Genomic DNA, 15,169 nt, shown 5'->3' on the forward strand with positions numbered 1-15,169 from the left:
ACCTGTTTATATGTAAAATATAATATTTAAACTCTAAATAACAATAACATTGAATAGACTTTATATTAGTGGTCGTACAGTTTGAATATTGATGGAAGCGTTTCAGATATTTCAGTCTTTTCTTATATCAGCATCTTGTCTGAGGATGTTTGAAACACTTGAATGTGCCCGTCTGGTATCTGTAGTTTTTTAAAGGGATACGCCAACATTTTTTTTCGTGTCTTGCCTCACTCCCGAGTCCATGACCAGCAGATAGACACCATCCTTTCGACTGTGCGTGCAGTAACAAGGGAGATAGAGCCGTATCGCCCGTAATTAGCTTAGCTCAAACGCTGGAAGTGTATAGGTAGTGTTAGCCCGCCTCCACCTAAAGTCTCTAATTAGCTTAGCTCAAACGCTGGAAGTGTATAGGTAGTGTTAGCCTGCCTCCACCTAAAGTCTCTAATTAGCTTAGCTCAAACGCTGGAAGTGTATAGGTAGTGTTAGCCTGCCTCCACCTAAAGTCTCTAATTAGCTTAGCTCAAACACTGGAAGTGTATAGGTAGTGTTAGCCTGCCTCCACCTAAAGTCGCTAATTAGCTTAGCTCAAACACTGGAAGTGTATGGGTAGTGTTAGCCTGCCTCCTAGCTGAAATCAGTAGTCAGAAGCTGATTTCATTTTAGCTCTAAACTCTGTAAATATTTCACTTTATCCACGTTTCAAACATGTTTAGGAGAGAAAGTAGCCGTTTAGATCAGCAGTGTGTCGTTAATTTGTCTAAATACCAGCTGTTTACAATTTTGTTTGGACGAATTTGGCGCTACTCAAGCTAGCCGTTGTGACCAGCGCACTTCCTGTTACTTTCACAAAATAAAACACCCGTTGCCCTTTACACCATGAGGATAGAAATTGTGCTTTTACTTTGAAATAGGAAGCTAACCTACCCTCGATGTAGCTAGCTTGAACCAAAATAAAGCGTCTTTGCTTGAACCCTCCGTTTTGACCGATCTCGTCCCGTTAGCGGCATTTGACCGCTCAAGATGCCTTACCAGAGAGTTTTGTAGCTCTGAGATGAAGATCGGCCCGCCGGTTTCTGTTTAGAGTTGCTGAAGAGTTTCTCTGATGACTTTAGGTGGAGGCAGGCTAACACTACCCATACACTTCCAGTGTTTGAGCTAAGCTAATTAGCGACTTTAGGTGGAGGCAGGCTAACACTACCCATACACTTCCAGTGTTTGAGCTAAGCTAATGAAGCTAATTACGGGCGATACGTTGGCGTATCCCTTTAATATTTCCACGTTGGTAATATTCACTCCGCCCTCCGCTCCTCCTCCCTGCACTTCATGGGGATGAAGTGCGCGGCGACGTGTTCCCGCCTCGTCTTCTTCCCTCGGATCGGTTTTCCCTTCTGAGACAGAGCGATGAACATCTCTTTGCCGTTCTTTGTCCACTTTGCAGACGAGTAGGCGTTGAAGTAGTTTTCTAGGAAAACCTCTTTGAAGTTGCAGTTTTCATTGTAGGTATCCTGTAGTGGAGACATGGAAGCATTGTTTTGATTGACTTTTACACTGTAAAAACTCAAAATCTTAGAGTATTTGTCTTATTTCTTGTCAAAATGTCTAATTTCTAGTCAAAACTAATCTCTTTCCACTTAAAATAAGACTCATCACCTAAAAATGAACTTGTTTTTAGATCATTTTCACTTGTTTCAAACTAATTTTCACTTGAAATAAGTAGGAAAATCGGCCAGTGAAAGCAAGTTTTTGTGCTTGTAATAGCACAAACATTTGGCACAAATGGCACAAACATTTGCTTGAAAAAGGTCTCGTACCGAAACATTGCAATAAATTCTGCAAGTTGGCTATGTGTGTGGGAACTCTTCTTTGTTTAATTTGGACTTAATTGTCACCCTTCAACGCACTACACAGGAAATAGATGTGCGAAGATTTTTGCTTTTTCTGCTTGTAATAAGAAAAAGATGACACTGGTTTGATTCAGTGGGAACAGTTGGAATCAACTACACTGCAAAAACTCTAAACCTTTCCAAGAATATTTGTCTTATTTCTTGTCAAAATGTCTAATTTCTAGTCAAAACTAATCCCTTTTCGCTTAAAATAAGACTCATCACCTACAAATTAACTTGTTTTTAGATCATTTTCACTTGTTTCAAACAAACTTTCACTTGAAATAAGAAAAACTTGCTCCACTATCAGATTTTTCTACTTATTTCAAGTGAAAATCTGCTTGAAAGAAGTAAAAAAGTGTCTAAAAACAAGCTGCTTTTAATGTGATGAGTCTTATTTTTAGTATAGGCCTAATGAGATTTGTTTTGACTAGAAATGACATTTTAACTAGAAATAAGACAAATATTCTTGGTAAGAGTTAGAGTTTTTGCAGTGTAATTCTTATATTTCTGTTACCTTTCCCTGCAGAACTCCGGCCCGGGTCATGGAGATGTAGCGCTGACTCTTGATGCCCTTGATGGCGAGGACGCCGCCCTCGGACACGGTCCTTATCTCCAGGATACCTGTTGGACAGACGGACGGACGTTTATTGGTTTATTTGGGTGGGACAGTGCACATTAATGGACATATAAAAACATGTAAATGTGCCGGATTGTAGCAGCTAGTGCTAGTTTCCATCTGGTGTCCCAAAACATAAAAACAGTACAGTGTCAGAACAACAACAACATAGTATTATAACAAACGTAATGCAGACAACAACACACAACTTTACCGAAATAAAACATTGACATTTTGACAACACTTCCATGGGTAGAGGGACTGTAGCAACCAAAAACGTAATAACAGCCAATAACGTAATAATTTTGGCCATTTTAAATGTAATAAAGCCAGTAATGTAATAAAACATTTGAGCTAATAACGTAATAACTTTTTTATTACATTATTGGCTGGTAATAACTGGTGCCAATAATGTAATAATACATAAATATGACTGCAGTTCTTGGAAGTAAAAGGCTTTTTTACAGTTTTTGTGTAGTAATAGGTAAGTAGATAACATAGTCTGAGGCAGGAAGTTACAGTATAGATGACTGAAACATAAACTGGCTGCAGACACCATTCAATACACAAGTTTGGTTATGTTTTGGAGGTTGTTGATAGCCTATAATGCTTACTTACTACAAACATATCATTAAGCATGGTAGAAGTCAGAGAGAGAGAGAGAGAGGTGAAAGATAGTACTTCTTGGATGAATAAATATGACGACTATGTCATCCACTATACATTTTTTGATTAGCAAATTGCACAAAACTGCAAAAAAGCTTTTTATTTTCAAGAACTGCAGTCATATTTATGTATTATTACATTATCGGCACCAATTATTACATTTTCAAAGGTTATGTATTATTACATTATTGGCTTTATTACAATGAAAATGGCCAAAATTATTACGTTATTGGCCGTTATTACGTTTTTGGTTGCTGCAGGGACCAAAAGAGTTTCTGAGAGATAAAGTGCAAAAGTGCAAAGGTGCCGATTGACAAAGTGACAAGTGCTAAAGTGCAGGAGTGCATCGTGGGTACCAAGTTGTGTTGCACGGTGCCCTAAAGTGCACATCAGTTAACACAGATAACAACACACTGTCTTCTTCCTCCTCCTCTGCTCTGCAACGTCGGCTGCGCTCAACATTAATCTCCATTAAGCGACAACAAGCTGGAAGTTCCTGTGGTTAATCAGTCTGCGGTCTCTCTGGCTTTGTTCAGGCCTTGTTAACTGGTCTGGGTGGCCGCTACACAAACCACAGCCGCTGCCACAGAGACATGTGGGAGACAGATTAGACCTCGGTCCCCCGGGACGGAGGCAACTACCTCCTCCATGAGCTTTGCACGCTATGCTTAAGGCTTAAGGTCCGCTCCTCAAATCTGTTGGAGAGCGAAGACACTCGTGCTTCAACTGAACAGAACCAGTCAATGAACAGACCACAGACTGCATTTAATAACATTAATTACACTGCAAAAAAACCCTCAAAAGTCTTACCAAGAATATTTGTCTTATTTCTAGTCAAAACAAATAGATAGATAGATAGATAGATAGATAGATAGATAGATAGATAGATAGATAGATAGATAGATAGATAGATAGATAGATAGATAGATAGATAGATAGAACTTTATTCATCCCGAAGGAAATTATTCAGCCAGGCCGCTCCAGAGGAAAATAACTTAGTTAAAGAAAATAAATCTAATTATACTTAAAATAAGACTCATAACGTTAAAAAGAAGCTTGTTTTTAAGACACCATTTAAATAAGTAGAAAAATCTGATAGTTGTGTGACATAGTGACAGGTTTTTCTTTCTTATTACAAACACAAAAAACTTACTTTCACTGGCAGATTTTTCTACTTATTTCAAGTGAAAATTAGTTTGAAACATGTGAAAAATTCTCTACAACAAGTTAATTTTTAGGTGATGAGTCTTATTCTAAGTGGAAAAAGATTAGTTTTGACATTAGTCATTTTGACAAGAAATTAGACAAATATTCTTGGAAAGATTTTGAGTTTTTGCAGTGTACATCTGTAAAGGTGGAAGTTCAGATTACGATCTGTTTCTGCACCTCTGAATATAAAGATTTAAATAAACCACGTGTCTTTGTGGCTCAATCGAATATTTCACCCTCTTTGAAAATGAAGGAGCTGTATTACATGTGTATATAAAAAAAAAAGAAAACTCAATATCTGTCTTATTTCTTGTCAAAATGTCTCATTTCTAGTCAAAACTAATCTCTTTCCACTTAAAATAAGACTCATCACCTAAAAATGAACTTGTTTTTAGATCATTTTCACTTGTTTCAAACTAATTTTCACTTGAAATAAGTAGAAAAATCTGCCAGTGAAAGCAAGTTTTTTGTGTTTGTAATAAGAAAGAAAAACTTGCTCCGCTATCAGATTTTTCTACTTATTTCAAGTGAAAATCTGCTTGAAATAAGTAAAAAGTGTCTAAAAACAAGCTGCTTTTAATGTGATGAGTCTTATTTTAAGTAGAATGAGATTAGTTTTGACTAGAAATGACATCTTGACTAGAGATAAGACAAATATTCTTGGTAAGACTTTGAGTTTTTGCAGTGTTCATTTTTTCACATCACAGAGAGTCTTGATTTGACAGGCGGAGGACAAAGTCTATTAAAGCTCTTCAGACTGACACTGAACACGCTGCGTTTCAGTCAGATCACAACCAGATGGCCGTGAGCTCCCAGCATGCTCGGCTGCATCTGATATCTGATTTAATATCTGACTAAGAGCTGCTTCTCCGCTGTTTGATTGGATTCATCATCTGATTCAGAGTTTCACAACAACAACAAACTAACTTCAGATGAATCCCGTTGTGGAATCAGTGTTTTATATCAAGCCATTTTAACATTTAAAAGCCAGACTGGATGTGTGTTGTAGATCTCTGTAATTCAGTTTTGCCTCTTGTCAAAAAGAACATTTCAGATCCACAACTACATTCTTCCTATCCACAATTGTCATTTCAGAGATTCACAACTACGTTCTTCCTAGGACAAATGACGTCACTGTAACCATTCATGTGTATGGGGTTTGTCATTACAGATATCTACAGTTCAGTTACAGATATCCACTATGTGAATTACAGATATCTGTAACTGAATTACCACTAGTACTAATTCCAGTTTGAGATATCTACAATTTGATTCTGACTAGTCATAATTCCAGTTCAAGAAATCTTTAATTCACCTCAATTAAAGATATCTACATGTCCCTTTTCAGATATCTGTAATTAAGTTTTGACTAGTCAAAATGACGTTGTAGATATCTGTAACTGGAATTAGTACTAGTGGTAATTCAGTTACTGGGCTGGGAGAAGTTTCAGAGTCCTCCGTTCACACCAAAAAACATCCAAATACCTCCATGCTGCTTGTATGTAATGTCCGTCTTGTATTGAAGCCCCGAAATGAGAAATTGTCCAGAAAAAAATTAAATAAGTCTATATTTCAAGCTTGTTTTGTAGCGGAAGCTTCTCTTCCTGGCCCGTCCAAATTTGGACCATCTGTCCGGCCAACAGGAAGCAAACAAGCTTGAAATATAGACTTATTTCATTTTTTTCGGGACAGTTTCTCATGTTGGGGCTTCAATACCAGAGGGACATTACATACGAGCAGCATGGAGGTATTTGGATGTTTTTTGGTGTGTCTTTTTGTTATGAAGACAGTTGGTATCCATTGACAACCGTCATATGGACATGCACTGCTACGCCGAGACCCCCTGTAACTCAGAGAAGCCACGGAGGACTCTGAAACTTCTCTCAGCCCTTAGTCCACATGAGGGGGAGGAGATCATGAGGGACATTTTTGAATTTTGGGTGAACTATCCCTTTAATCTGAGCAACATGCAGAGTCGCTGCTGTTGTTTATCAGCTCTTTACAGTGAGTTTTTATCGCCATTATTCTCACACGTGGGTTGTATTCAGAGCGTTTGTTTGCATCTGGGTCTGTTCTGGTCTTAATATGTAAAGTGGTTTAATCGTATTGTTTTTGTTTACAGACTCAGAACAAACTGAGACTGTTGCAACGTTTCTACACAACAGCTGTTTGTTTCTGAACATGTTGCCCAACATCAGCACTGACAGTCTGTGCAACACTGCAGAATCAAAAGCTTCAGCCATGTAACAAATCCACGCTGGAGACATTTTCATAGGAGTTTTTATATAAAAAAGATAATAAAATATAAAAACCCTTTGAAACACAATAAAGTTGAAAAATGAAAAATAAAGAGAAAAATGTGTGTGGTGGAGGGGATGAGCCCCTAACCTAACCCTAGCTCTGTGGATGTGGATGTCTCAGCCTTTGTTGTTGCTGCAGAGCCAAAAATAATGCAGCTCCACATTTCTCATTTTGGTTTTTTCTTTTTTCTTTTTGTTTTGTATCTTTCTCTTCATGTGTTTGTCTCCTCAGGACGAAGTCGTCTCGCTCTCAGACTGAACGGGGGATTTAGTGCGTGTATGTTTGCAGCGTGCAATCCTCAGCCTCCTATGGCTGTTTCCAGAGGTGGGGACTTGGACTCAAGACTTGAGACTTGACTTGGACTCGAGTCCCGATTTTGATGACTTGAGACTTGCTTGATCAAATCAAAAAAAGACTTGGACTCGCTTGGGACTTAATGCCAAAGACTTGAGACTCTACTTGGACTTGATACCAAAGACTTGAGACTCTACTTGGACTAGATGCCAAAGACTTGAGACTCTACTTGGACTTGATGCCAAAGACTTGAGATTCTACTTGGACTTGATGCCAAAGACTTGAGACTCTACTTGGACTAGATACCAAAGACTTGACACTCTACTTGGACTAGATGCCAAAGACTTGAGACTCTACTTGGACTTGAGATCTAAGACTTGAGACTCTACTTGGACTTGATGCCAAAGACTTGAGACTCTACTTGGACTTGATGCCAAAGACTTGAGACTCTACTTGGACTTGATGCCAAAGACTTGAGACTCTACTTGGACTTGATGCCAAAGACTTGAGACTCTACTTGGACTAGATGCCAAAGACTTGAGACTCTACTTGGACTTGAGAGCAAAGACTTGAGACTCTACTTGGACTTGATGCCAAAGACTTGAGACTCTACTTGGACTTGATGCCAAAGACTTGAGACTCTACTTGGACTTGATACCAAAGACTTGAGACTCTACTTGGACTTGATGCTAAAGACTTGAGACTCTACTTGGACTTGATGCCAAAGACTTGAGACTCTACTTGGACTTGATGCTAAAGACTTGAGACTCTACTTGGACTTGATGCCAAAGACTTGAGACTCTACTTGGACTTGATGCCAAAGACTTGAGACTCTACTTGGACTTGATGCCAAAGACTTGACACTCTACTTGGACTAGATGCCAAAGACTTGAGACTCTACTTGGACTTGAGATCTAAGACTTGAGACTCTACTTGGACTTGATGCCAAAGACTTGAGACTCTACTTGGACTTGATGCCAAAGACTTGAGACTCTACTTGGACTTGATGCCAAAGACTTGAGACTCTACTTGGACTTGATGCCAAAGACTTGAGACTCTACTTGGACTAGATGCCAAAGACTTGAGACTCTACTTGGACTTGAGAGCAAAGACTTGAGACTCTACTTGGACTTGATGCTAAAGACTTGAGACTCTACTTGGACTTGATGCCAAAGACTTGAGACTCTACTTGGACTTGATACCAAAGACTTGAGACTCTACTTGGACTTGATGCTAAAGACTTGAGACTCTACTTGGACTTGATGCCAAAGACTTGAGACTCTACTTGGACTTGATGCCAAAGACTTGAGACTCTACTTGGACTTGATGCTAAAGACTTGAGACTCTACTTGGACCTGATGTCAAAGACATGAGACTCTACTTGGACTTGATGCCAAAGACTTGAGACTCTACTCGGACTTGATGCCAAAGACTTGAGACTCTACTTGGACTAGATGCCAAAGACTTGAGACTCTACTTGGACTTGAGAGAAAAGACTTGAGACTCTACTCGGACTTGAGAGCAAAGACTTGAGACTCTACTCGGACTTGAGAGCAAAGACTTGAGACTCTACTTGGACTTGATGCCAAAGACTTGAGACTCTACTCGGACTTGAGAGCAAAGACTTGAGACTCTACTCGGACTTGAGAGCAAAGACTAGAGACTCTACTTGGACTTGAGAGCAAAGACGTGAGACTCTACTTGGACATGAGAGCAAAGACTTGAGACTCTACTTGGACTAGATGCCAAAGACTTGAGACTCCACTTGGACTTGATGTTAAAGACTTGAGACTCTACTTGGACTTGATGCCAAAGACTTGAGACTCTACTTGGACTAGATGCCAAAGACTAGAGACTCTACTTGGACTTGAGAGCAAAGACTTGAGACTCTACTTGGACTTGATGCCAAAGACTTGAGACTCTATTTAGACTTGATGCCAAAGACTTGAGACTCTACTTGGACTTGATGCCAAAGACTTGAGACTTTATTTAGACTTGATGCCAAAGACTTGAGACTCTACTTGGACTTGATGCCAAAGACCTGAGACTCTACTTGGACTTGATGCCAAAGACTTGAGACTCTACTTGGACTTGATGCCAAAGACTTGAGACTCTACTTGGACTTGAGATCTAAGACTTGAGACTCTACTTGGACTAGATGCCAAAGACTTGAGACTCTACTTGGACTTGATGCTAAAGACCTGAGACTCTACTTGGACTTGATGCCAAGACTTGAGACTTTACTTGGACTTGATGCCAAAGACTTGAGACTCTACTTGGACTTGATGCTAAAGACTTGAGACTCTACTTGGACCTGATGTCAAAGACATGAGACTCTACTTGAGCTTGATGCCAAAGACTTGAGACTCTACTCGGACTTGATGCCAAAGACTTGAGACTCTACTTGGACTAGATGCCAAAGACTTGAGACTCTACTTGGACTTGAGAGCAAAGACTTGAGACTCTACTTGGACTTGAGAGCAAAGACTTGAGACTCTACTTGGACTTGATGCCAAAGACTTGAGACTCTACTCGGACTTGAGAGCAAATACTTGAGACTCTACTCGGACTTGAGAGCAAAGACTAGAGACTCTACTTGGACTTGAGAGCAAAGACGTGAGACTCTACTTGGACTTGAGAGCAAAGACTTGAGACTCTACTTGGACTAGATGCCAAAGACTTGAGACTCTACTTGATCTTGATGCCAAAGACTTGAGACTCCACTTGGACTTGATGTTAAAGACTTGAGACTCTACTTGGACTTGATGCCAAAGACTTGAGACTCTACTTGGACTAGATGCCAAAGACTAGAGACTCTACTTGGACTTGAGAGCAAAGACTTGAGACTCTACTTGGACTTAACCCTCTTGACTTGAACTCGAGTCAAGTCACATGCAGCAAGCACAAATATTAAAATATTTTTAAAAGTGTCACATCAGTGTTACTGCAGCAGCCAGCCAGAGACATTCCTATAGAACCCACTCCTTATCAGTCTTGGCTCTATAATTAATGTCAACACACTAATGCCTACCACACACATAAAGATAATCTGGCTGATTTTGCCCCGATTTTCCCCCTTCTGACCAAAGACAAAAATCGCCCGATTATCTTAGGCTCTTGAGATTATTTTATGAGATTCTCCTGTAGTGTGTGGTGTTTTAAGATGTAAATTCTCCCGATAATCGGCTCGTAAAACGGTCGACGTCGACAATCGTGAATATTAAACATGTTCAATATTTACAATTGTCAGCCCCAACAATCGTGATCGTTTGGATCAAAAATCGGCATGTGTGTGGGGGAACACGACAACCCGACAACAGATGAATAAGTGACAGAACATTAACAATAAAATATGAACAACTTAACAATTGAGGCATGGTCATAATCTTTACGTATCATTAATTATAATCGATTTGTTTGGGACTCGAAACAAAAATTTTAGGACTTGGACTTGACTTGGGACTTGAGAGCAAAGACTTGAGACTCTACTTGGAATTGCAACATGGGGACTTTCTCCCACCTCTGGCTGTTTCACCTCTTCTGTCTTTCATCGCCAGTTGTTGTTGCACAAACATCTTTTCCAGACGCTCGGATCAGAGAGGAGAAAATGATGACGACTGAAAACATCCTCATCACCATGACAACGACTCTTCATCATCGTATCTAAAAATACGAGCTTTGATTGATCGGTGTTGGATCTAAAGCTGCAGAGACTCACAGCCTTTAACAGTGTTATTTAAAGGGATAGTTCAACGTTTTGTCAAATTGGCCCCATTGTCATAATCCCTATAGTCATAGCAGTAGGTTCGTTACCTTTTAATTGTCGGTGCAAGCTGTTTTTAGAACGGCGGAGCAGAGCCGTGAGCTGCTCAGAGCTACGCTACGGAGGCTCATTATGGGATTTCTTGGTTTTTCCTCATCAAATACACAATCCAACAACTCCACAACGCTCTGGTGGACAAGTTGTGAGCTGCACATTCACCAGGCTATGAGATGATAACACAACGTTACCACACAGAGTTGTTTTAGAGGGAAATTCATGTAAAACCACTGATGCACGTTGCCTTCAGGGACAGTTTTTCATCAAGCAGTCTCTGTATTTCCCTCTAAAACAACTCTGTGTGGTAACGTTGTGTTATTATCTCATAGCCTGGTGAATGTGCAGCTCACAACTTGTCCACCAGAGCGTTGTGGAGTTGTTGGATTGTGTATTTGATGAGTTTGATGAGGGAAACCAAGAAATCCCATAATGAGCCTCCGTAGCGTAGCTCTGAGCAGCTCACGGCTCTGCTCCGCCGTTCTAAAAATAGCTTGCACCGAGAATTAAAGGTAACAAACCTACTGCTATGACTATAGGGATTATGGTAATGGGTCAGTTTGCCAAAACGTTGAACTATCCCTTTAACAAATGCTCCTTCCAGTTGGACTGAATGGTGACGTCTCTCAACTAAATGTCATCTTTCAACCTTTTTTTTCCATGTCTACTATGGCTGTGAGGTGTTTTGGGGAGTAAAGGAGCTCTCACTGCAAAAACTCTACATCTTTCCAAGAATATTTGTCTCATTTCTAGTCAAAACTAATCTCTTTCCACTTAAAATAAGACTCATCACCTAAAAATTAACTTGTTTTCAGATCATTTTCACTTGTTTCAAACTAATTTTCACTTGAAATAAGTAGAAAAATCTGCCAGTGAAGGCAAGTTTTTTTTGTGCTTGTAATAAGAAAGAAAAACTTGCTCCACTATCAGATTTTTCTACTTATTTCAAGTGAAAATCTGCCTGAAAGAAGTAAAAAGTGTCTAGAAACAAGCTACTTTTTAATGTGATGGGTCTTATTTTTGATTTGTTTTGACTAGAAATGACATTTTGACTAAAAATAAGACAAATATTCTTGGTAACATTTGGAGTTTTTGCAGTGTGTAGTGGAGCCAGTGGTTTTCTTCATCACCGTCTGTGTTTAGTGTTTAGTGTTAAATGATGTTATGGTTGAAGAGGCCAAAGCTCCACCTGCTTCACTTTACCTCTGTCACGTTGGCTTCGCTAACAGAGACACGGTGTGATTACACCGAGGAGCGACTCTGTCTCTCTGACTCTGACCGGCCAAAACCACTGGGAACATTTCACAATCACATTTGGATTCAAGTTGTTTCATATTATGTTTTCTTTTTGTTTTTTTTATCTTGCAATCGAGGAAGTTGAAGCGTTGTTGTTACACTGCAAAAACCTCAAAATCTTTCCAAGAATATTTGTCTCATTTCTAGTCAAAACAATCCCTTTTTCACTTAAAATGCCTTAAAATAAGACATGTTTTGTTTGTTTTCAGATCATTTTCACTTGTTTCAAACACATTTTCACTTGAAATAAGTAGAAAAATCTGCCAGTCGCTGAACAAAAAGACAAAAGAAAAAAGATGAGACTGGTTTAATTCAGTGGGAAAACAGTTGGAATCAACTTCATTGCAAAAACTCAAAATCTTTCCAAGAATATTTGTCTTATTTCTTGTCAAAATGTCTCATTTCTAGTCAAAACTAATCTCTTTTCACTTAAAATAAGACTCATCACCTAAACATTAACTTGTTTTCAGATCATTTTCACTTGTTTCAAACTAATTTTCACTTGAAATAAGTAGAAAAATCTGCCAGTGAAAGCAAGTTTTTTGTGCTTGTAATAAGAAAGAAAAACTTGCTCCACTATCAGATTTTTCTACTTATTTCAAGTGAAAATCTGCTTGAAAGAAGAAAAAGTGTCTAAAAACAAGCTGCTTTTTATGTGATGAGTCTTATTTTAAGTAGAATTAGATTTGTTTTGACTAGAAATAAGACAAGATATTAGATTTTTTGCAGTGCACTGCAAAAACTCAAAGTCTTTCCAAGAATATTTGTCCTATTTCTTGTCAAAATGTCTCATTTCTAGTCAAAACTAATCTCTTTCCACTTAGAATAAGACTCATCACCTAAAAATGAACTTGTTTTTAGACAGTTTTCACTTGTTTCAGACTCAATTTCACTTGAAATAAGTAGAAAAATCTGCCAGTGAAAGCAAGTTTTTTGTGTTTGTAATAAGAAAGAAAAACTTGCTCCACTATCAGATTATTTTAAGTGAAAATCTGCTTGAAAGAAGGAAAAAGTGCCTAAAAACAAGCTGCTTTTAAATGTGATGAGTCTTGTTTTAAGTAGAATGAGATTAGTTTTGACTAGAAATGAGACATTTTGACTAGAAATAAGACCAGGGGCCTCATTTATCATTGTGGATACACCTTTTTTTACGCCATTTTCCCCTCGTTTTGTGCGTACGCACTTTTCTCCGCCAAATTTGGGATCTATCAAGCCGAAACCTGACGGGGAAAAGTGCGGACATTTACACCCATTTTGACCCTGGCGTACGCCTTTTTTGAGGAACAGGAGGAATTGGCGACACCGTTGCTGAGTCAGAGAACTGCAGTGTGAGAGAGGGAGAGAGGAGCGGAGTACATTTAGAAGAGCACAGAGGATTTTATGAAGTAATTGTGGTAGTGGTGGAGCGTTGATGCTGGCAATCCAACCCGCTCTATAATAACACTAGGCTTTATGTTAATTGATAAACAGAGCGGATTGTGGATTTTGCTTTTTTGATTAGGCTATGTGTGACGTCCGACAAGGATCAAACCATCCAAGTTTAAAAACACATCGGCAGCAGCGCACACTGATCTGCAGCTACTGAGACTGTTATTATTCTGTCACCTGAGTTAACCAGGTGCACGTGTGTTTGGAGCTGACGAGAGGAGAGAATAAAGAGTGAGACAACACGGCCCTGAGGAGGAACTATGAAGGACTCAGCTGTAGCCTAATGGAAAATGACCTAAACCGAGTCCAGTAGAGCTGTAACTGTGTAGTGGAAAGGCCTGCAAAGTAATGGTAACTATCGTCCTGCTTCCTACATTGTTTTAACATCTAGGTAAAAAAAAAAAAAAAAAAAAGATTTTCTGGGATAAACGGGCAGATTACATAAGATTCTTCTTCTTTCTGCTCCCTTTTGTTGAGATTTGGGAGGTTTTTGTTTTTATTGTAGCTTATTAAAATGCAAGATCATTTTCTGACTGATTTATTGCCCGTGTATCTGCTTTCGGAGAAGCGGAGAAGTTCCGCTTCTTTCCCCCGTCCTCCGCCCGTTGTCTCCGACTCTCCGTTGTCACTTTGTTGTCACAAAAGTTGCTGAGCCACAGAGAGCACATGGCTAATTAAATATGCACGTGCTGACCATATATAGTTGTATATAGGCGTTCCGGGGGCGGAGTAAGAGGTGTGTTCACGTGTGCACCATTCTTGAGTCCTGTGTGATTTATTGCGGAGAGTTGTGCGTACACACAGTTTGATTGATCTGAAAAAGGTGTAAATATTTAGGGTGTACGCCATTTTCGTCTTTTCGCCGTACGCAAATATTTAGTAGCAGTTTTACACCCTCTTTGATAAATGAGGCCCCAGATGTTATATTTTTTGCAGTGCGTCCTTACTGTTGCAGTCGGTGGGGTCCTGCGTGCCGCTGATGTTTCCCCGCTCGTCGACGGTGAGGAACCACTGCGTGCGGCTGAACAGCTGTCGGACTCGGACGTCGCCCCCCTCCATGTAGTCGTAGTTACGGCCGTGGCGCTCGTCGTTGTGTTTGGTGCAGTTCATGATGGCGGCCAGCTGCTCCGGCGTGCAGTCACCGTAGGCGACGCGGGCGCTGCCGAACAGGAAGACCGCGGCGTGCAGGTACAGGCCCGAGACCAGGTTCTGAAGGCTCCATGTCAGCATCCATTGGCGCATTATTATCATACAGTGCAGTGGGGCTCAGTGGACAACATACTGAAAGGTGAGACTCTCCGTCGGCTCGGCGGCGACCTTTGACCCCGCAGGGACCTCCAGGACAAGAAGATTCGTCTTATTTCTTGTCAAAATGTCTAATTTCTACAACAACGCTAACCTCTTTCCACTTAAAATAAGACTCATCGCCTAAAAATTAACTTGTTTTTAAGATAATTTTCACTTGTTTCACACAAATTTTCACCTAAAATCAGTTTTTTGTGCTTGTAATACGAAAGAAAAACTTGCTCCCCTATCTAAGTATATTTTCTACTTATTTCAAGTGGATATCTGCTTGGATGGATGTTGTTATGATGCCATGTGAAGCCCTTTCAGACAAACTGTTTGTAAAAAAAAACGGGCTATACAAATAAAATT

The 15,169-nt window shown here is 39.7% G+C and overlaps 1 protein-coding gene across 1 annotated transcript; it reads right to left on the reverse strand.

The window, feature by feature from the left end:
• Window positions 1-1,289: 1,289 nt before the first annotated feature.
• Window positions 1,290-14,755, reverse strand: fgf7 (fibroblast growth factor 7; the record flags this gene model as incomplete). The annotated part of the gene is made up of 3 exons (XM_083997386.1): window positions 1,290-1,505; window positions 2,401-2,507; window positions 14,461-14,755. 3 exons carry the CDS (start codon window positions 14,753-14,755, stop codon window positions 1,290-1,292), a joined length of 618 nt encoding a protein of 205 aa, XP_083853512.1.
• Window positions 14,756-15,169: the final 414 nt, after the last annotated feature.

Source organism: Trachurus trachurus, assembly GCF_905171665.1.
Source record: "Trachurus trachurus genome assembly, chromosome: 3".
NCBI lineage: Eukaryota > Metazoa > Chordata > Actinopteri > Carangiformes > Carangidae > Trachurus > Trachurus trachurus.